Raw genomic sequence first — 23,353 nt, forward strand, 5'->3', positions numbered from 1 at the left:
CTACTCTCTGATTCTGCATGTGAAACTCTGCAGCTATACAGTTATTTTAGATTAGTACCTGTCACACAGAAAGAATTTAGCAAAAGATCGCTTTATGTACAGCTGCTTTGCTTCAGCTTTGCAGTGTTATAACTCCATTAGTGTCAATGGATTTATATATCCATGTATGCTGATGCAGTCTGTTTTTCTGCTTTTTTTTTTACGTTTCTTTACTATGTGAAGTCGGCCAATACGTAAGTGTACTTTGTGTATCTGCTAAATCCCAAACTCCTGAATTCTACACAAATAAAGCTGTTTACTCCACCCATACAGAATGGTATACCATGCAGAACCACACTTCACTTCCACCCCGCCAAAATGGAGTCATGTGTGTTATTGCTGTGGAATAAGCCAACTAGTACCATTTCTTTAAAAATAAAAATATAAATTTAAAAACCGCAGCGTTATCAGGAAAAAAAACAGATAGCACTGAACTGTTACAAAACATTTAAGGATTTTTTTTAAGGAAATAAAGGGAAAACACTTTAATTTTGACTTAACAGGCCACTTAAAATTGCTTTTGCTCAGGAACTGGATGTGGAAGATCTTCAGCAGCACTCAGGATGCAATGCTACTAATTTTCAAGTTGATCTAGAAAGCGAGTACAATGATGCCTAGAACCAGATGATAAATATACCTTCCCATCTACTAGAATCCAAACTGCTTGACTCTGGTACTGTTTGCCAGTTTCTCTGGCGCATCATTTCAGAAACAACTGTCAAGTTTACTGCTGAGCTGACTGAGTGTTGAGGCCATTATGTTAAGAGCACTCAGCAGAAGCTCAGAGCTTCTACTGTACACCAGGAGGCCTTTGATGGAGAAAGACATTTAATAAAATGGAACTCCAGAGAAAAGCAGATGTACCAGACAACTCTCAACCACTTTGACTTTGGATCAACTTTTAAACATGACACCACTAACTTTTCAGCTTTATTAACAAGATACGATTCCTGCTTTCCAGCTTTTGATAAATGGCCTATCAGCTCCTCCTCACCCAGAAAAAACAAAGCTTAAGAAAGGGTTGCTTCCCTTATTCCACTCCATACATCTCACAGAACTGACTTGTAAAAATGTGTATATACACATACACACACATTTTTATGAAGCTCATTAAGATCTATTTCAAATCTTTACGAGGACTCCATGAAATCAAATCCACACAGACCAACTGTTTATTTAGCCACGTTTACTACGAATAGGCTAGTCCTGTCCTTACATTAAGGTCCTCATTTTCATATATACCAGAGCTGATTACATTCTTCCCAAAACCGTATTTGTAGACTGTAAGGTCAGATTTTACACTACAGCTGTCTAGAGGACCCTCCATTATTACTTAGTATTTCCAAGCTAATCCCCAAATCCCTCAATGTGACGTAAAATATCCAGGCTAAGTGCACCTCTGCATAAAAGCCTTCCATTAGTTTACTACATTTCAGTGCTGGATACACAACGAGTTACTCTTGGAGATTAGGATACATTCACGTTAAGCTGTACTTTACAGCTATTGCTTCAAACACCCCTACTAATGTACTGTTTAAAGAAAAAAAAAAAGGAAAACCACTACATACAACTGATTTCTTGGACTTAACTTTCAGAGTAGTCCTGAAATATATTTAATCAGTATTCCTTGCATTTATGAGTGTCTATATTAAAAAGAAATAGTCATCAGGAACAAAACTCTACTAACAATTTACAAAGAAAAATGAAAAAGCACTGCAGAATTAAGGTTACACCTTGTTTTAACCCACTCCCCCAACTATTCACCAAATTTCTTCAAAGTCATTTCCTCTTTTTTTCAAGTTGGCATACAAAATCAGAGGTCATTGGGAACAGTTTCACATGAGCACAGGCACTTGCTTAGAACATCCAACACTTTGCACCTGTGGTTCATACCAGAAGTATGTGCCTACAGTAAAGCCTGAAGAACTAAACACACTGTGGGATATAACTCTTTTTAAATTATGTTAATAAGGGCTTATTGTTTCCTGCTTTAAGGACACCCACCTACTTATTTCTGTTTGAAAACTGCACTTGCTGCATTCAGTTAGCATCCGTCCATAAATAAAAGAGGGGAAATTCATGATTCTGCTCCTGGTTCAAATCATGTTGCCATGGAAGCAGATGTTGGATTGATGAAAATAGGTCAACTGTTCAAAAAAAAAACCACTGTTCTAATACTTAAAAATTATTATTAAATATTATTTTAATGCTTACCATTATTTATTATTAAATGCTTAATGTTTTATTCTATTTAATTAGTATTTACTTTGCTGATACAACATGTATCCCCACCAAAAGTGTAGATGGCAGTGGAGTTAGTGTTGTTAATAAAAAAAAAATTATTTTGCATAAATCTGTAGGGGCTGGGTACAGAATGCTTAGGAGAACTTCACACACAGTTCTTCATTACATCTGTATGGAGTGATGTCAAATGTTGCCATATAAACATTTTTACATTTGAAGAGTATTAGTATTATTATTAAAAAGCACTAACTTTTTATTTTTTAATCAGGGCATTGCTAATACCTATGCTTAGCTTTGGTAAGAATAGTGCGTTTTTTGTTTAGCTTTGCATCAAACATATACAAGTATTCAAATGGAGTCTCAATTACCTAAACCTGATAAAAATATTTAACAACAGCTAAGATTTAAGTAGGTTACCTCATCAACTGAACACGTGAGAGCATACATAGCCTACTAGAAGACATTTCTTGTGCTCATTAACATTTTCACACTGCCTGGCAAGATGCTGACAAAATAGCATAAACACACTGTAAAACTCTCACCTTCACCTGAAGCAAATACCAGAAAGTAAAATAACTCACCTGTATCATGTGTTTCTGAATCTCTACTAGGTGATCTAAAATGCTTTTCTGTCAACACCCTGACACATCCAACAGAATTTTTTCCTACATCAATACTGATGTACTTTAGATGCACCAGGTTTGTCCTAGAGGTTTAATGTGATGTATTCTGTTCCTGAATTTTCCTTACAACTGAAATGCATAGTTTAATTATTAGTATATATAGTAAATATATACTATATTTACTAAATATAGTAAAGGTGCATAGGAATACTGCCAATATATGAGATTTGTGCTGCTTTTGTGGTTTAGGGATCTTCCGGTAGATGAAATAATACTTACAGGAGAATGATTCAGTAGTGCAGAAGTCCCACAAATTTAATCCAGCACAAACCTACAGCACTGCCATGTATCTTCCACACACAGTTGCTTCTGCCCTGCTCCCTTTCGCCAGTGAACTGGGCCAGACAGTTTCTCCCAGATCAATTCCCTAATCTGATTCATCATGCACCAGATAAAAGAAAGTGCCAGTGTAACAGATAAGATGGGAATAAATACCCAGGAAGCAAAGGCAAAAATAGCCCCACCTCTTTAAGCCGCCATCAATCCATACTGCTGCTGTTCATAGTCCCACAGCACCTAGTAATCCTCCCTTCTTTCTGCCTTTTGTAATGAAGGTTTTAACCTGAAATATGTACAACGTAAGTGCTGATGAAGAAATCATTTCTGTAACTGAGAACATGTTTAACTGTCACTACAATGGGAATGGTCTTCAACAGAAGTGAAATCATGTTTGTGGTGTTCATTTTCACAGAGTTTTTTTTAATTAAGATTTATACATAAAACGTGTTTCACTTTGGAGGGCTCTTTTGGCCTCCAGAAACTTCATAACTTGTGCTACAAAACTCCTTGCAAGATTCTACAACCTGAGCTATTCTCTGACTCATTAAAAAGCAAAACAAAACCACAAAAACAACCACCCCCCTAAAAACCAACCAAAAAAAACCCACCAAAAAAGCCCCGAACACTCCCTTTCCACAGCATTTATAGATAGTCTGAGATACAGCACTGTTAAAAAAGAAATTCCAAGAGCTACTTGCAATTTCTGCCATCTAAAGGTTTGCATATAAGCAGAACTCAGAATTAGAGGAAAAATATTGGTATTCTCCTATGGCCCACCAAGAAACAGAGGCCTGCCTAGAGACCAGGTAGCCAGCTTCACATTGAAACAAATAATATGGGAATAAATACCCAAGAAGCAAAGGCAAAAATAGCCCCATCACTTTAAGCTGCCATAAATCCATGCCGCTTACATTCAGTCATACAGTTTTCATAATACCATCTCTCTGGATACATTGTCCAGTAATGAACTACAGCATTACATTTAAATTGCCACATTAGTTTTATATTAAAATACCTCACTGAGGTTAATGTAAGTGTTCACAGATGAATAGAAGAGTACATCAGGCTGTCTGTAGACTCGAACTTCAGTAAACCAGTTGACATGATTCATATTTAGTTAACTCTGCAAACCTTAAGGCTTGGAAAATAAAACTCAAAGCAAGCTCATAATTCATTGCGTAACACTTAACACTTGTATAAACAACAACAAAGAAGTATGTGCTCCTGTTGCACCTCTGTAAGGCGATGCAGTTTAACAACTACACATAGACAACCCAGACCTTTTGCCACAAGAAAAGTAATCCAGTTCCTAAAAGCTACAATAGCATAATGATGGAAGTCAAGGCAATGCAATACAAGAAAGCTCTGAAAGAACGATACATAAGGGCAAAGTCCTACAACTTCAGCTGTTATATAACATGCCGATGTTCATCCCTCTTTGCCTGAGAAGGAATGACACTCAAGTGTTAACTACATAAAATTAGGGAAATATGAAAGCCAAATGCTGTTACAATCACTCGTATTTATAGTCACCATACATACTTGTTTCAGATAAGCCTTACAGGAAACATCCATAAAGATTATGTAGGTGGTCTTTGCAAGATATGCTGGGACCACAAACCAAGTAGAGAAATAATCAGTTCACAAAAACGTGGTTATTTTGCTTCTTCAAATAGCACTATTAAATTATTGAAATACATGGTATCTTGGGAACATACAGAAAAGTATGGCAACAACATTTACAGTACATGAAAACACAGAAAAGAAATAAAAAAATAAGACTTCCAAATACTTGTTTGATAGGGAAATCTTCATTTCCTTTTAATGTAAGGTGGGGGGTAGTCTACTCCCTGGTATCATTTCCACTGTTGTTCATGTCATTTGCTACTAAAACACATGCACTGTTTGAAGGCAGACTTACCTCTACCAATGCCACAGTCAGAACAAGGTCCATTTTTGAATCTGGGAAAAGGGCATTCACTTGCGGAGACATTCCAATCAATATGCAATTAGTTACAACTGATATTACACTCATAGTTTCAAAAGCCAACTGAAATAAAACACAAATATATTTATAATTATGACCATTATGTCTAATTTACCAGTCCCCAAATTGCTCTGGACCATACCTCTCTCTGTTAAATCCTCAGAAGACCCATTATTTTAACTTTTTACCTTCCTTTATCTTTTGATTTCTACAACATAAATCTTGTTTAGCAAGCAGTCCAGACTTCATCAGCTTTAAGAAAAGCAAGCACAAGACCACAACAAGGTTTGCAATTCCAGAAAGACCACCTGGAAACCCTGAATTTTTCTCTAATTTCATTTCTCTATGTGCATGTGTGTTTGCTGTAAAGAAGTTAAAACAGTATTCTTCCACAATTCCATAGTACTGTAAAGACCTTGAGAAGTTATTTAGAGACCACTAACATTCTGGATGTAGGTAATGCCAGATAACTTCCTGAAAAATGTAGAATAATCCTAAAGGAAAAAAGTGGACAGGAAAGCAGCCTTATCCCCGGTATCTTTGTAACTCATAACCTGAACACACAAAAGTGTACAGTTGTACTCCCAAGCTTAAATTTCTTGCAGGATAATGGAAAAAATGCAAAATTCCTAGAGGAACTAACAGTCTTCACACTCTGGTTTTGAAAGTTTTGCCTGAATATTAAGTAATAGGAAAATGTAAGGATGGTTCAGAATGTCTTTTTTTAAAATCACAACCAGTTACACAAGATGAAATTTGTTGAAAGATTTACACTCAAATGCACACAATTGCACAAGTCTAAGAAGCTGTTGCCTACAGAGCTCCCACAAAATGCCTGAAAATAATACTACAGCGTGACATTTACTTGGTTACTTACTCCAAGGTCCTCTCTGGAACAAGAAAGACTGAGAGTGAATTGTAGCAATTGTCACAATGAATTAGTAGAAGTGACTTTGCCCTTGACAACAAGCTGGTGACTCAGCTCACCTGATAAAGTAATTCCAGTACTCCTTTAACAGAAATCTTTCAACCAATGCTACAACTTCCCACATGAAACAGGTAAATAATTTTTTAAGTCGTATTTAATTCACAAAGCAAATGCATTTCTACCCTTAGTTAAAATCCTACCCTGTAAAAAAAACCCACATGACTGTACCATTAGTGTTACGGTTTTTCAGCCTACTCCCTAGATAGAAACAAACTATTCTGGCAAAACAAATGCTATTAATATAGCTGCAGCTACACTCGGGACTTATGACTACAGCTTCATTTAACTGGTGGTCACACCACTGGTCAATGCAGCTCTGCCATCGAGATGTTGACCACATAGATTTGGACTGAGAAAATGCCTCAGATATTAAAATGCAATCAGATTGTAATGTACACATGTTAATAACTTAATATTAAAGACTTTTGTAAGTCCACTTCATTAACACCTATGTACATGTCTAATGAGCATTGCGCAGAATATTTGGTTTACATGTTTTTACAGTATGTTTCATTCAAGGTTTCCTGTTTTCATCTCTCATCTTCCAGTTGTTTCATTTGGTACCAACGTTTACAACCTCTCCAAATTAAACAATCCACTAATTTATTGTGCCCTTTCTCTCCATTACATATAATCAGAAAAGTTGTTAAATAAAACTATAATATGGATCATCCCCTAGAAATTTCATCAAACTACTTCACCCTCCTTATCAGGCCACTGCCGTTACAGAATGTTAAAGTCTCTGCATGTGACTTAGTAGTCATCTTTCTTCCCAGAAAAACTTCCGGTTTTGGAGTTTTGTAGGGTTATTTTTAGTCAGAATCAGTTCATTGACACAGCGTACTCAGCAGCCTCCAAACAAGCTGGTACTAGCGTGACTGCATGGGCAAACAACTGAGGACAGAAAATCCTGAAGGCATTACTGCTAGCATTAAATCGTTTAGATAGGCCACAATGTTCAGGTTGTGCAGAAATGACCAGATCTTGCTCCCAGATCCAGGTTATTTTCAAATTAGTCAGCCCGAGTACCAGTAATCACAACGGCAAACAGCCAAGCATGGCTTAAGAATCCAAGTACTTACCTATCATTCTTCATTGTTTTTTAAACCCTTGCTGAGCTCCATGCTTCTGAGATTGCATCAGATATTATAATTTTGAAAACTATGTTGGCTGTAAAGAGTTGTTGACAGTATCTGGCAGCTTTGCTTTGTTGCAGTTGCAACAGGACTACAATACATACATCTCCAAGGACTAAAGGAAGGATGTTTTCTTTTCAAAGGCAACTGGAAGACATGTGGTCAAAAACCCTAAAAAAATGCTCTAGTTGGATAGATAGTATCCTCAGGTCCTGAAAAGACCTAAGTACCTACTAAACTTTAAAAGCGGTTGATGTGTCAAACACAGCTTAAATACGTTTGTTAAAGTCTCTTAAAACAAATGAATAGAAAAAGAAACACAAAAATTACCTGCCAAACACCAATATTTGCTGTGGGTTCTGCAAACGGCCGCTTGTAAACTCTACACATTTTTAAAGCATCAGAATGTATCTCTGTGATGTTGTTTAACACCGCAAAGACAGCTGCCAGTGGATAAACACATGAGAAGAGACTCACATAGCCAAACTGTAAGAACAACTCCAGGTAATCATCAAAAGTACCCTGAAAAACAGACCAAAAATAAGAACAACTTTAACCCACAAACACATGAAGAAACACAGAATTAACAATACAGTTGTAAACACGCTTCCTCATCCCAAATCAGTTCTTTGGGAATGACTGGTGGTAGAAAAAAAGAACAAAAAACATACATCTAGTTTGGAATTATTCAATTACTCAAAACTTTCTAATAAGGGGAGGCCAAGGTTTTCTTTTTGCCTAATGCATTTTCCGCAACAGTCACACTTCTTAGCCCTATTACATGAAGTAATTTTATAAACACATTCATCACACTCAAATTCTTATCTCAGTGAAACAGTTACAGAAGGAACAGTGGGGAACAGGAAAACGGCATCACGCATTTAAACTGCCAGAACATTCTCCTAAAAGCGTTGTGACAAGAAAAGTCCTAGTATTTGAGACTGTCCATGGAAGACCTAACTAGAAAGGCAGGTTGGTAGATAGGCAACTCTCTTCTGGTATTTCTGCTTGGTTATTTCAAAACAGGTAAGTCAAAATTAGTGGCCCACTTGAAGGCTGAAATGACAGAATGCAGCACGGACATCTAAAAGGAACAATTAATGCAAAAAGCCCTGTTTTGGCAAATGTGCAACACATCTATCTCCTGATCTTTAAACCAAGAATGTGGGCACTTGAATACCGATTAAGTATTCTCATGTAGATTATTATGCATATTTGCATATTAGTTTTGTACTATTAATAATAGTTTTCTATGATTGCAGCAGCTATTTATGGATGCGAAGAACAAAACCAACTCATTTCTAAAGAAAAGGTGCTCGCTGAACAAAGGATGGTGGAATACCATGAAGTAGTTAAACTGGGATCTCGCTATGTTGTATTCGCCCAGACCCACGCATTTTCCTCTCTCTCAAAAATGAGGTTTAAAAATAAAGACTTGACAGTAACTGAGATGATTACAAGAACCACGTAAAATTGGTTTTGGCCTCATACATCAGTCACATGGTTCTCTAATCTTTTCCAGCACCTAGTGTTGTTTTTTTTTAGCTAGCAGAGAGAGGCAGAAGCCTGTAAGCTCAGAAATCAACATGGGGTGGTCATTAGCTGCATTTTTCCCTTGTGCTCATTTTTAAGTTGTGCAGTATAGCTGGGTCTGACAAACTGATCTGCGGGCCAGACACTCAGGAGCTACCTAACTTTTAATACCACTGAGATTTTTCCACACAAGTGTTTTGTACGAACTCTGAATTTTAGTAAGGTGGGACATTTGTGCAGGATCGCTCACTGGAGTGGCGGTCACTGATCTGTCCCTGCTATCAGTGTCTCAGACAACTGTTGCAGGCAGGGAGCAACGCTTCCCCTTGTGCTCATCCTTCTGGTAACTGCACGGTATTCCCACACCTTCCTTCCTGTTCCCTAGTCCAGTAACTTATTGACTTTTCATACTCCACTGTTCTAAAGTAAAAGGAGTATTTCTTTTTCTCCTACTCAATTTATGACACTTTTTGCAGGAAGAGGGGAGTTTGATAGTATGTTAAAGAAATTTCAAAGTGTGCCATTGTCAGCTACAAAAGCAGCACATAAACTACAGAATCAAGGAAAGAGAATCAACAAAAAAATTCAGGGCGAAAATTAGAGGAAAGAAACTGAAATCTAAAAGAAAAATAATTTTAAAGTGACTGCAGGATGTTTTTGCATCTTAAACTGGCTAGGGCTGGAGATCTGAAAAGTGAGAAAGAGAACAAACAAAAAAGAGAATTAAATGTTAGAGTAAGTGAAGGAAGGAAAACAGGAGAGCCTGAAACACCAAATTCTGTCAAGACTCCTGCTAAACTTCTCAGTTACTAAACATAGTCAAATGCTTCCCCCTTGTGACAGATCTAATTTTAGAAATACACTTGCCTGCTGACAGCTCACTGCTTGTGAAAAAATCAGTTGTCTTATACCGTGTATTCACAAGCACAGCACAATTAAAATCTTTAGATTGAAAATAAAGGCCTTGAGTACACAGTACCTTGAACTGAAACCGAGGCTAGCAGTGGACACCTCCAAGGCAGACACAACTCTACAATTGACCTGTTGGGTCCCTGTGGAAAATTATTCAGGGCAGAACAGTACATCAGGTGCAGACACATTTGATCCAGCTCTGCACAGGAAGCACTGGGCTGTGTGACTCAAAGACACCACACTGGCTTTGTATGTGCCAGCTGAGAATCAGAACTTAGCTCAGGTCTAAGAGGTAGAGCCTATTTAGTAAAGCCTATCAACGCCTGATGCTGCCACAGAGCTTTTGGAGCTGTGCTGGTCTGTTTGCAGGCACAGTGCTGGATTGTGCTGATTTACCAGTTCAGACAGAAACTAACTTAGGGACTTCTGCTCTGTTCTCTATTGTAAGATAGCCAACACTCTCTAAATCTATCTCTCCTCATATAAAATGTGGGAAATACCAACCTTCCCAGAGGAACGCAAGTATTACCATTTGCACAGTTTTTCAATTGCAAAGGTAGTACTTCTTTTTCTTCTTCCCATTTCATGGCACCTTTTGCAGGGAGAGGAATCTGATACAGTATTGATATCAAATGTCAAACTGCTATCTCTACCTTTTACAGAAAGAGAAGAATCTGATACGGTATTGATATCAAATTTCAAACTGCTATTCTCTACCTTTTACATAAAAGGTATGCCATCTACATATAATTCTTATTCTGTGAAAGTATAAATCATAGAGTATTAAGCCTCTCCTGACTTTGCTTGCAGCACCTGATCAAGCAGGTTGTCAGTCTGTAAGGCTATAACATACACACTAATGTCTACTTTGTTACTTCCTTTAAAACTGCAAGTAATGAATTGCACAAAGTCTGTTACATATAATTAAAAATTGTACTGGGTAGGAGGAGGACAGGAACAGAACTAGGAAGACCATGAATGCCAAAACTGTAGTTTCAAGAAGCAAGAGCTTCCAGCAGTAGTATTGGTTTGAAGAGCTGGTCTCTTCTGCCCTCTCCATTTCTGGCCCCACCCATACAAGAGGGGAGTCCCTCTGGCTATAGTTTAATCATCAGTTTAAACTAGTATCACTGCAAAACCAAACTAAAACAGAAACAGCCTCTCCCTTCCCTACAAGCTACTCATCCTGGTAGCCCCCAGGCTACCCTTGGAAATTAGAAGTATATTACACAAGCAATTCTTCCAATGATACGGGGTTAAGTAGCTCAGATCCAGCTGTTCATTCCTACACCCTCATGCTGGTGTAACTGGGATCCTGCATTGTATCAGTTTCTTGATCCAGTGCACCTATAGCTGTATAAACAACAGTTTCAGCAAAACTGATGAAGCTGGAAATAAGCCACTAGGCCAGACAGCCAGGAATATTTTAGGTTGCACTAGCTGACATCTCCATCAACTACAGCCCAGAAAACTTTTCACTCTCTTACAGCAGTAAAACGTACCAAATAGGTGCCCATTTCTTTCTCCAAGTTGACTTGTCCAACTATTGACAGGTCTGTATCTGTTTTCAGAGAACACGTGCGTTTCTCCATCTTCCTCTTATGTCTCTTTTGGAGCCAGTAAGGAAGTAAGGATTCTGCAAACTGATTAAGGATCTGCGAAGTTATCAGCAAAGTGGCCAAGCTCTTAAGTTAAAAAACAAACAAAACACACAAAAAGAAAAAAATTAATAGATCTGTGATAAACCTACAATCATTTCCAATGTTGTGTGTTCTCATAGTACTGTAAGTTGTTATACTTTGACAACAGAAGGCCAGTCAAAAAAAATGATCAATAGCATACGAAAAGTGTAGCTGCTTTAGTTCCCAGTCTTTGCTGTGTGCTGAAAAGGACAAAATAGGAGTTAGATATCTAAATATTTTGTGGATCTGGATGTATCTTGGAGGCAGTACACAAAGTCCAGTGAAGGGTAAAAATACACACTTAACCTATACCAACAGCAATAACAGAGTTAAACAATGAATGTTTTGGTTTTTTTTTCTTCTTACTTTGTCACAAGCATCAGGACTCACATAGTTACATCAACTGTTTTGCTAGAGATTTCTTTAGAGGGAGAGAGTTCCTAAGCTAAAATTCTTGTTCTTTTGTAAATGATATTTAGAGCAAGAATATTTTCCTTATACCTGGTCTTCATACATGAGTTCAAAAGACATTAACAACAGAAAGCTGATTTCAAATACCAACTACAAATTATTTTTGCTTTTATTCTCAGCTCCTCACTGTAGTCATAAACTTAATCATTCTCCTATCCTCAAGAGTCTCTCATTAAGAACACTACAGAGAAAATAATTTTCTAATATAAAGGGAAAGGAGGAGGAAATGAAAATTTTGCAGCCTCATCTTTGTGAGGGAATAATCAATATATTTGAAAACAGCTCCTCATTTATGTGAAGGGAAAGAATTGATCTACATTATTCTGTTATGATTCTGCAGCTGTGCTAGAGGAACTGAAATATGGAAGCTGGATTTGTACAAAAATATTAACTCAACAATTAATATATTTCATATGTATTTTAGAAAAACAAAAACCGAAGTCCTATTTCAATCAATCTTATTTTCCAGATTCATCAACATTCTTAAGATGTTCTTGGAACTCACCTGCCTCAGAAGCTTCATATCAAACAGCACAAAGGCAATGTAGAAGAGAGATGCAAAACAATTTAAGAAGTTGAACTGCAATTAAAAATACTTGTTATTAGTACTCAAACAGAAGTTCAAATGCAGAATATTCTCTAATTTAAGTTATCTTGACTAAACAGCTTCCATGCAGATGTAAACTGTCTATTAAAATGTTCTTTACAATTTTTAAAACTTAGGTCACAAAAACCTCATTTTCAATATTGGTCCTACTCTGATTTTCATTTGACAAGCTTAATGCTTTCCTAAGCACATTACACAAAGAAATGTGGACATTAAGAACACATCACCTTCTACTTAACTTTCATCTTTTGGCAGTTTCCCCACAGGTAATGCAGTACAAAGGATGCATACATCTTAATTTAGGGCAATGATTTTTCTCCCCCCAAAAGTACTTTATCAAAATACATGCATTGGATGACACATCTTTCAATATGTCCAACTGTTCCTTGATATATGTTAGCTGAGCTTTATATTTAATGATTTCAAGAGGTTTTATGGCCAAGAGAAATATTCCCTTCTTCTAAAATGAGACATAATCACAGTACTGTACACGAAAAATCATAATCAAGCTCTAAAGAAAACTTTTCCTACTTGCTGTCAGTGCTAGAGTTCATGGGCAACATAGATAATATTGGGGAGTGCAGAGAGCCACTCAAACTTGAAGTGAAACGTGGGTGGGAGTACATTTGACATTTTATATTTTTTAATTATTTTATATAAATTTCCTATAGGGAAAAAGAGAGGGTGCTATTTTTTGAGAAAGGCAGAGACAAAGCTATAAATGATATGTACAAGACTTTTAGCTCTAGAGGTTACCAGTAAGAGAAGGGTAGCAAGCAGATTTAAAAATAAATAGCACGTATGCTGAGTTGAGGGGAAAAAAGGGAACTCAAAGAGAATTGAATGATCTTTTCAAAAAGGAAACAAGAAGATCAAGTCTCAAAATAAGCCAATCTTTACAACTGCTTTTACTGAACATCTTCTATGGGAATTCAAGACCTACAGTACACTTCCTTAGAATCAGTGTTGCATCTGGATACACACCAAACTTATAGACACACACACACAAAAACTACTTGTTCAGAGCCACAAAGTAAATAGACCAGTATATACTATAAACTGCACAGGAGCAAGCTGATGGATCTAGATCTCCAGCTTCCTCTGACTGGTTGTCTGAATGTTGGTACAGGTGGAAGTTAATACATTACCTTTTTCAAATATGGGTTTACCATAAAATCTTGTAAAAAGTGAAAGGAATAGTTCCCACTTGAAGACAGGACCAAATCAATGAACAGGAAAACTCACATATACAGAATTGTAATGAAAGAACAAATCAATACAAATAAAAACCCAACTCTCCACTATAAAAAGAGGCATCTAAAAGAGTCTAGAAGTTACTGCAACCACAACAGAAATACTGTTTACTCTGACATTTGTGCTAGTGTATTTCCTTGAACAAAACCATAGGTCAGTCAGGTAATGCTAGGAAAGCACTAATAAAACACAAGTTCTTTTTTAAAATCATCTTAAAAGCTGCTTATACTATATACTTACCACCAAAACCTTCAGAATTAAATGATTTTGATATGAAGATTCCAGCCTGTGATTTTCTAAAATACCAACAAAATTATTAATCAGTAAACAGCAGAAGAATCATAGAATCATTAAAGTTGGATCATCAAGTCCAACCGTCAACCCAACACCACTGTACCTCCTAAACCATGTCCCAAAGTGCCACGTCTACACATTTTTGAACACCTCCAGGGATGGTGACTCCACCACCTCTCTGGGCAGCCTGTTCCGATGCCTGACCACTCTTTCAGTAGAGAAATTTTTCCTAATATCCAATCAGGATTCATCAGGAATAAACACTTATCATAATATTAGACAATGTTACACAAAGAAAACAGACATTTTCCTTCCACCTAAAAATTACTTAACTAATAGTTTATGGGGAATCGTTCCATCAACACATTATGGCAAAAAGAATTTATACTGTACCAGTTCCTCACTTAACCTATAAAGCTAATCTCATGCAAAATACTGACATATATATTTTTTGCCTATAACTCCAATGTTTTTCCTAATGCAAAGGTTTTCCCTTTTACACCTTTCTTTCTCAGAAGAGCTGTTTTGTAACAGAAAAACCATCCATCATTCTTAACACTTCATAAAATGTGCCTAGTTATTGATTTTTTCTTTGGCTGAAAGCAAATGCAAAACTAATTGGAATATATTATGAAAAACAACAATACCAGATTTGATTCAAAACCAGTAAATGCTCAAGGAAATATTCCCATCCTTCTGCAAGGAATTTAGATCAGACCCTAAACTCTAAAGCAAGACTAGAGTACATGAAGTTCAACTGATGCATTTCTCATTCTAAAATTAAGATTTTCAGTTCATTCAAGATAAACTGTCTGAAGCTGATGTTTGAGGAGGCTGGTTACTAGAGGGGGAGGATACGGAAGTGAACAAATTTCCCATTTCTTTTTGCTATTTTGTCAGATTGTACCTTTAAAGCCCTGGCTAAGCAGTAACAATGAGGAGGCTGCACACTAGCATGAGCTGTGTCAACAAGGCTGAGACCCCAACACCTACAGACCTTGCTCAGGACAGAACAGCAGAGTTCTACTCTGACAGAGCATGAAGTTGGGCCTGACACATGGAAGCACTACTCAGGGGACTGAATGCAATTTTTACTTTTAGCTTTCACCAAATGATCAGTTCTCATGATAAACGGGTGCAAGAGTGCTTTAAAATACCCCGGACTGTTTCCTATGCTTTGCCAGTTTAGCTGGTTAAGTCTCATCTTAGCTGAAAATATGCCAGGTAGAAAGGGAGGTAGGACAGCCAGATGATCTCTTCATCCTAGTCACAGCATGACAGCACAAACACACTGGGTAGCACAGAAAAGGCACAAGCTGTCCGTGGAATGAGTTACATAAATACTGTTGCTGTTGAGCATGAAACATCAGCTTAAAACCAAAAAATCTGCATTAAAAAATTTTGGGTTACCTGTTAAAGACATTTTAGTCTACGTGATCAACACAACCAGGCATTTTGCACACAGGCTTTTTCTTGCAGTAGAATGAAAAACAATGAAACAAAACAGTCAGTTGAAAAATAGATATGAATTTAAAAGTCATTATTTAAATAAAACCCTTGAAGAGCCATAAACAAATCAAGGAATTGCTTGCTTTTACTATTACTGCTATCAAGTTGAATTTGCTGAGCAAATCATTTTGGCATGCATAACCAACCCCCACTCCAGCACCTCTTCTTACTCTGTCTTCTGCATCAATCTCCCTTTTGCTTAATCTTTCTTAGGTTCATTTTCTGGGCTTCCAGCTTTAGTAACCCAGATTCTGTCTTGTAAATGTATGCCATATCAAGCTACATAAAACACCTAACTTCACAGTGGCTTAATCTATTAACTTTGTCTGAAATTGACTGCACGTCTGTAGAAATGCTAAAATTCAAAATGAACACTAACATTTCACTATCCTTATGCTAGGTTACAAAACATAAGGCCCAATCTGTTAAAGAAGTCACACACGCAGGAAAAACAAGGCAATCTATTGTAACCTTCTTCTGAGAGAGCCCAGAGGAAAATATTTTGACTGGGATGTGAAATCTCTTCGTTCCATATATAGCATACACAAACACTCTCATATGGCATTTAGTTGATGTTTTTAGATTTTGTTCCATAATCTCAGTGCTCTGTCCTCTGCACAGAAATATCAGTAGACTAAGATGTATTCAGCAAACCCAGGTGGTGGATGCAAGCTGCCTGGGCAGTCCCACCTGCCACCCACCTGCGAGATCCCATCCCCATGATCTCACCTCACCACTTTTGCCAGCACTATGGCTTAACTAGCCAAACACAGCTAAATCACAGAAGGGGGACTTCTGCACCAAAGGCAGAAAGAAGCTGAGGAGGAAGGCAGGATCACCTCTTTTGATGGCATACTAGACCCAGACCAAATTAAACCAAACATAAAACTGCAATTTCAGAAGACTCCAAATAAGTTTAAGAAGTTAAAATGGCCGTGTCTTTTACCCCACAGTAAAAATCTATTACAAGAGATTTCTTCAGCATTCCATTGAACTAGAACTCACAGTAACATATTCAACAAAGAACCAAATTTTAAACATCTGGGATTCATACAATCATAGAATTGCTTAGGTTGGAAAAGAACTTTAAGATCATCAAACCCATTAACCTAGCACTGCCAAGTCCACCACTAAACCATGTCCCTAAGTGCCACATCTACACATCTTTTAAATACCTCCAGGGATGGGGACTCAACCACTTCCCTGAGCAGCCTGGTCCAATGCCTGACAACCCTTTCCAGGACAAAATATTTCCTAATATTCAATCTAAACCTCCCCTGATGCAACCTGAGGCATTTCCTCTTGTCCTGTCGCTTGCTACTTTGGAGAAGAGACCAACACCCACCTCACTACAATCTCAGGTATTTGTAGAGAGCGATAAGGTCTCCCCCCTCAGTCTCCTCTTCTCCAGGCTAAATAACCCCAGTTCCCTCAACCTCTCCTCATAAGACTTGCTCTCCAGACCCTTCACCAGCTTCCTTGCCCTTCTCTGGACACACTCCAGCACCTCAATGTCATCCTTGGACTGAGGGGCCCAAAACTGAACACAGCATTCGAGGTGTGGCCTCACCAGTGCCGAGTACAGGGGCACGATCACTTCCCTACTCCTGCTGGCCACACTGTTCCTGATACAAGCCAGGATGCTGGTGGCTTTCTTGGCCACCTGGGCACACTGCTGGCTCACGTTCAGCTGACTGTCGACCAGCATCCCCAGGTCCTTTTCTGACAAGCACCTTTCCAGCCACTCTTCCCCAGGCCTGTAGCGTTGCCTGGGGTTGTTGCGACCCAAGTGCAGGACCCAGCACTGAGCCTTACTGAACTTAATACAATTGGCCTTGGCCCATCGATCCAGCCTGTCCAGATCCCCCTGCAGAGCCTTTCTACCCTCAGGCAGATCAACATTCCTGTCCAACTTGGTGTCATCGGCAAACTTTCTGAAGGCACACTTGATCCCCTTGTCCACATCATTGGTAAAGACATTAAACAGAACTGGCCCCAACACTGAGCCCTGGGGAGCACCACTTGTGACCACCCGCCAACTGGATTTATCTCCATTCACCACCACTCTCTGGGCCCAGCCATCCAGCCAGTTTTTTACTCAAAGGGTACACCTGTCTAAGCCATGAGCAGCCAATTTCTTCAGGAGAATGCTGTGGCAAAGGGTTTCAAAGGCTTTACTAAAGTCTAGGTGGACAACATCCACAGCCTTTCCTTCATCCACTAAGCAGGTCACTTGGTCATAGAAGGAGATTGGGTTGGTCAGGCAGGACCTGCCTTTCATAAACCCATGCTGACTGGGCCTGATCCCCTGGTTGTCCTGTAGCTGCTGCCTGATGGCACTCAGGATGATCTGTTCCGTAACCTTCCCCAGCACTGAGGTTAGACTGACAGGCCTGTTGTTCCCCAGATCCTCCTTCCAGCCCTTCTTGTAGATGGGGCATTAAGTACCTCAGCCTTTGCCACTGTTTCCCACCACCACATCCAATAAAGGAGGGAGATTCTCCTTAGCCCTTCTTTTGTTCCTAATGTATTTACAGAAACTTTTTTTTTTTACTGTCTTCTACAGCAGTAGCCAGATTAATTTCTGGCTGGGCTCTGGCCCTTCTAATTTTCTCCCTGCATAACCTCACAACATCCTTGTAGTCCTCCTGAGTTACCTGCCCTTTCTTCCAAAGCTCATAAACTCTCCTTTTTTTTTTCCACCCTGAGTTCCAGCCAAACCTCTCTGGTCAGCCAGGCCAGTCTTGCCCCTCACCAGCTCATCTGTCAACACATGGGGACAGCCTACTCCTGCGCCTTTAAGGTTTCCTTCCTGAACAATGTCCAGCCTTCCTGGACCCCTTTGCCCTTCAGGAATGCCCCCCAAGGGACTCTGCCAACCAGACTCCTTAACAGGCCAAAGTCTGCCCTCCAGAGTTCCAGGGGAGCAGTTCTGCTGACCCCCTTCCTTACTTCTCTTGACAGCCAACTGCCACATCACCCACAAGTCCTTCTCTGTTCCCAAACAACAGGTCCAGCGGGGTGCCTTCCCTACTTGGCTCCCTCACCAGCTGTGTCAGGAAGTTGCCTTCCACACACTCCAGGAACCTCCTAGACAGTTTCCTCTCTACTGTACTGTTTCCAGCAGATATCTGGTAAGTTGCAGTCCCCCAGGAGAACGAGGGCTAGTGATTGTGAGAATTCTCCCCAAGCTGCGAAAACCAGAATTTTTCATCTGCCTCTTCATCCTGGCTGGGTGGTCTATTACAAACTCCCACCATGATACCTGCCTTGTTGGCCTTCCCCCTGATTCTTACCCATAAACACTCAATCCTGTCATCACCATCTTTAAGATCTAGACAATCAAAACACTCCCTAACATACAGGGCTACCCCACCACCTCTCCTTCCTTGCTTATCCCTTCTGAAGAGTTTATAGCCATCCATTGCAGCACTCCAGCTATGTAAGTCATCCCACCATGTTTCCATGATGGCAACTATATCATAGTTGTCCTGCTGCACCACAGCTTCAGCTCCTCCTGTTTGCTGCCCATGCTGCATGTACTGGTATAGATGCACTTCAGTTGGGCTATCGATCCTGCCACCTTTTTGAAGAAAGAAGCCCTAATTCCTAAGTGACCATTCTCAGGCACTTCCTGGGTTTCTAATACATCCATAACCCTTGCATCTTTGCTGCTGCATGGATATCATCCACTGCCTCCACTAAGACTGCAGACTGGAAGACCTTGCTAGCATCGCTCAAACATTGGCATGCCGCCCTCAGGTTTATCTCTAGCAAGCCTGGTTTTATCCCTTTCCCCTTCAAATTTAGTTTAAAGCTCTTTCAATGAGCCCTGCTAACTCCTGTGCAAAGATCCTTTTCCCCACTTTGAGAGACGTACTCCATCTGTCACCAGGAAAGGTAGGGAACAATTCCAGCAGTCTGCCTTTCTCACTGTCCCTGATACTCCTCAACCTACTCACCTCCTCCTGGAGCTCTGTCCAAGCAGAGGAGTTCCCAGGTTCCCAGGTTCTGGGAAGCTGCATCAGTCACAGTGGGTGCAGAGTTTAGAGAGGCCATAGCTTTCTACCAGGTGAATACCATTGCTCCCTGGCTGACCTGGCAGACCTTCAGCACCCTTCCTGCATGTCCCTCCATGAAAACTGCCATGCGACACCCTTGTTGATGCGCCATGCCCTGTTTGCCCACCCTGCTCACGGAACTCCTTGTCGCTAGTGCTCCCCAGGGGCTTCTTTTATATGGGGGGGGGGGGGGGGCGCGGAGTGTGTGCTTGGCTACCATTGCTCCTGGACCCATCATGCAAGCAGGTGTCTCAGCTCCTCCTGAGGCTCCTCAGGTTCAGGAAACCCCGCTGTGCACTGTGCTGCAGCACTCCACTGCAGATCCTGCCAGCATCAGAGCTGCTCACTTCCACTTTCTAACTGAGGATTCTAACTTTAAGGAAGAATAAACAACTGTCTTACCCCATGATGTTAAGAATTCAGCAGCATACCGATAGATACGGTTCATAATTTCAATCACAACAGCATATATGATACTGGGCACGAAGAGCATCAAGCTGCTGAAGTTAGACTCATTCTCTTCATGATAATCCAGAGCCCACTGTTCCAAGTCAAAGTAAATCATCATCACATACAGTGAGAAGCAGAGGCAAAGGCACACAAATGGTAAGGACACCAGATAAATCCGCATCTGTCTCTTAATACTTGAGTACACTGGTTCCTCCCTCCCAGTGACAGGATTGATACCCAGGGTACCGTGGAAGCCTGGTCTTGGTTCTTCAAACTGTCGCTTCATCAACAGTGTCCCCCAATTGTATGTCATGATAGCGCAAATGCGCTTCCAAACTTCCAGTATCACAGTGGACCAGAGCAGATTGAATGTGGCAAACATCACGTATTTGTCATAGTCTTCCCATGCAAACACATAATAAGGAATCCCAATGACAGCCATCGGAATCAAAGCAAATGTGAAGTACTCTAAGAAGCCAAAGTAGAGTGCAATGGTTTCGCCAAAGTAGCAGCGTATCTCATCTGCAGGGAAAAATGAATCAGTTAAGACTACACTTAACACAGATGTCAGTATAGTATCAAACTTGCATTTTCATGAATCCCTTGGTCCGAGACTTTTTCTCTAAACAACACAACAAATAATATTGCTTTTTGTTCCTTCTCCCATATTCCAAAAACTCAGAAGGTCATTTCAATTTTTTTTTAATGTTATATATACATACACTGACACACAAACATATGTACATATATTCAGATGGTAGGGAAGTCAAATATTTCAACACTTACCATACCACCATCAGATATCCAGAGGGGAAAATAAAAAGAAAAAACCAAAATACTAACATTCTGGAAAACTGAATCTATCCATGAACGACTAGGATGGCATAGAAGACATTTGGTATAAAAACGAACTTTAACAGTGAGTGACAGGTAACTTGTGAAGCGTCTCTCTAGTACACGTACACCTGGGAAACAACTAACTTTCAGCCTTCTCAGGGCCAAAAAGGACTAGTTGTGCTTTGCCAGACTTCAAGGAACTAAAGGAATACATGGGAAGATATATCAAATTCTTAAATCTTAAACATGTCAGAGAGCACACCCAGGCTGAGACACTCCCTTCAGCAGTAGCTGTTCAATACTTACCTTCCGCAAAGGAGTTTCACTTCTACAGAGGCTAAATGCTGGAGTAGAAGTTAGGAAAGACCCTTGGTCTTCTCACAGTAACCACAGAGAAAACTTCTCCAGAAGAAACCCTGTACTTTATTTGTAGTGGAGTAAGTGTTCACATACCTAAAGGTTGATAGCCAATTTTGACTCGGCCATACCAGCTGTGACGGAGCTTTTTCAACTCTTCTCTGTCATGCAGTGGGAAAATCTGAACTAGAATACCACTAGTCAGTAATCTTCTTACTAGGGGTGGGGAAAAAAAAAAAAGGTACCTAGTACTCCTTCAAAGGACAGTGAAGTTGATATAAGCAAATAAGCTACATTATGTACTTAGCAAGCCTAAAGTTACTTTGAATAAATCTAGCATTTAAATCCTAAATACAAATGAAATGTCTGCATGTTAGTTAAAATTATCCGCTATAGGGAGCAGTTCTACCTATTCCTACAAAGACTGTGCTGCCCACTGGAAGAGAGAGAGTAACACTTTTAGATCTATTAACTATTCCAGGTTTGCAGTATAAATCAACTGCAGCCTGAATAACAAAATGTGCTACAGGTCAGAATTGAAATGCCACGTGTAACTTTGTGGGGAAAGGTCTGGCTCCTGTATTTGAGCAAAGAAAGGCAGAACGAATCAAACTGACATAACAAAACCAAAACACTAAATTGAAGAGCCACTGTTATATTAATTATGCGAAGGATACTAAAAACATTTTTGAATAATCATTTTATACTCATTCATAAATTACAATACATCTTCATTTCAAACAAACCAAAATACACCACAATTCGTATTTAACTTTGTTATGGAAAGGAATACTACCTGTGTTGATATCAACTAACAAACCGCTCCAGAAGTTACAACCAAAGAAATATCAAAAAATAAAATAAATTCAAAAACAGGAGAGGGGAGGCACTGGAAGTTGTGCAATAGTTTTTTCACCATTTTCCATTGGCATCTACTTGACATAACTAGAAAAATACCTTAGCTATATTTAAAAAATTACCAATGTAAACTCATCTGACGTACATTTATTTACATTTCTTGAATGACCAATGCTAATGAATAAAGACACTGTTATTAAAAGGCGATACAAATATTAAAAGATAAAACTCAAACTGTAGCATCTCTGCCAATGAACTAGTTCCAGCTACCATAAAAATAGCACTAGCTCTCCTTTGTTCTTTCTCCCATGAAAAGGAAGAGCTCTTGAAGCAAAGGGGAGGATAAATGAAATATAATTACATAAAACATTCCTCCTTATTGTGAAATTTATAGCTCTGGAACACTGTTACTCATTCCAGTATTTTCATACAGAGACAATCCAAGTATATCATTATGTCATTTTTAAAAAACAAATATTTTTGGTACTAATTATAAAAACAATGGGTGACATCAATATACATGAAAGTTATTCAGCTGGAAAGAATATATGGCCAGAGTCTCAGCCCCACAGAAAGAGTCAGGTAGGAAGGCCCTCTGGAAGCCATCTGGTCCAACTTCCTGCTCAAAGCAGGTCCAGCTTAAACAGGGCTGCTCAGGGCCTTGTCTAGTCACGATCTAAAAGTATCCCAGGACAGTTACCGCAATCTCTCTAAAACCCTGTTCCGATGTTTGATCACCATCATCGTGAAGAAACATTTTATTAACACCTATTCAGAATATTTCTTGTTGCACTGTGCATCCATTGCCTCTTGTCCTATCACTGCACAGCGGTGAGAAAAAGTGAATTAAAAATAGTGGGTCTCAAATGTCTGAAGGATTTGTCTTCATTGCAGGAAGATTAAGGGTTTTTTCACCATGAACACTATCCTATATCAACACAGTTGAGTTACAGGCAACAAACTAAATTGCTTACCAATTGATTTTCCTGGATACAGCTTTGCCTGAGGATATCCAGGGATCATTTTTTCTTCTTTAGCTCTCAAATTTTCAAGTTCATGTTTGATGATATACTGACATTCTGCCATTGTAAGGAAATTGTGATTGTCATCTAAATCAAAAAGAAGGTAGTATGAAATCGTGCCGTATAGGAAGACAACCCTGGCAGCAAATA

The 23,353-nt window shown here is 39.2% G+C and overlaps 1 protein-coding gene across 11 annotated transcripts in view; it reads right to left on the reverse strand.

Moving 5' to 3' along the window:
* The window catches only part of ANO10 (anoctamin 10), a 130,000-nt gene that overhangs the window by 100,158 nt on the left and 6,489 nt on the right, over positions 1–23,353 (reverse strand). For 9 of the 11 annotated variants that reach the window (XR_010371682.1, XR_010371681.1, XR_010371680.1 and 6 more), the window contains exons 4-11: positions 23,156–23,290; positions 21,420–21,539; positions 20,082–20,651; positions 14,056–14,111; positions 12,460–12,534; positions 11,304–11,486; positions 7,687–7,878; positions 5,167–5,295 (exon numbers count right to left, since the gene is read on the reverse strand). Coding sequence is in view for 8 of the 11 variants with exons in the window: in XM_064444177.1 (XP_064300247.1) it covers positions 5,167–5,295; positions 7,687–7,878; positions 11,304–11,486; positions 12,460–12,534; positions 14,056–14,111; positions 20,082–20,651; positions 21,420–21,539; positions 23,156–23,290 (1,460 nt within the window). In the remaining 3 variants the exon portion in view is untranslated. Of the gene's footprint in view, positions 1–473; positions 3,529–5,166; positions 5,296–7,686; positions 7,879–11,303; positions 11,487–12,459; positions 12,535–14,055; positions 14,112–20,081; positions 20,652–21,419; positions 21,540–23,155; positions 23,291–23,353 lie in introns of those variants that run through there. The other 2 variants (XM_064444176.1, XM_064444175.1) reach the window with 2 other exon arrangements.

Source organism: Phalacrocorax carbo, chromosome 2, assembly GCF_963921805.1.
Source record: "Phalacrocorax carbo chromosome 2, bPhaCar2.1, whole genome shotgun sequence".
NCBI classification, from domain to species: Eukaryota; Metazoa; Chordata; class Aves; order Suliformes; family Phalacrocoracidae; genus Phalacrocorax; species Phalacrocorax carbo.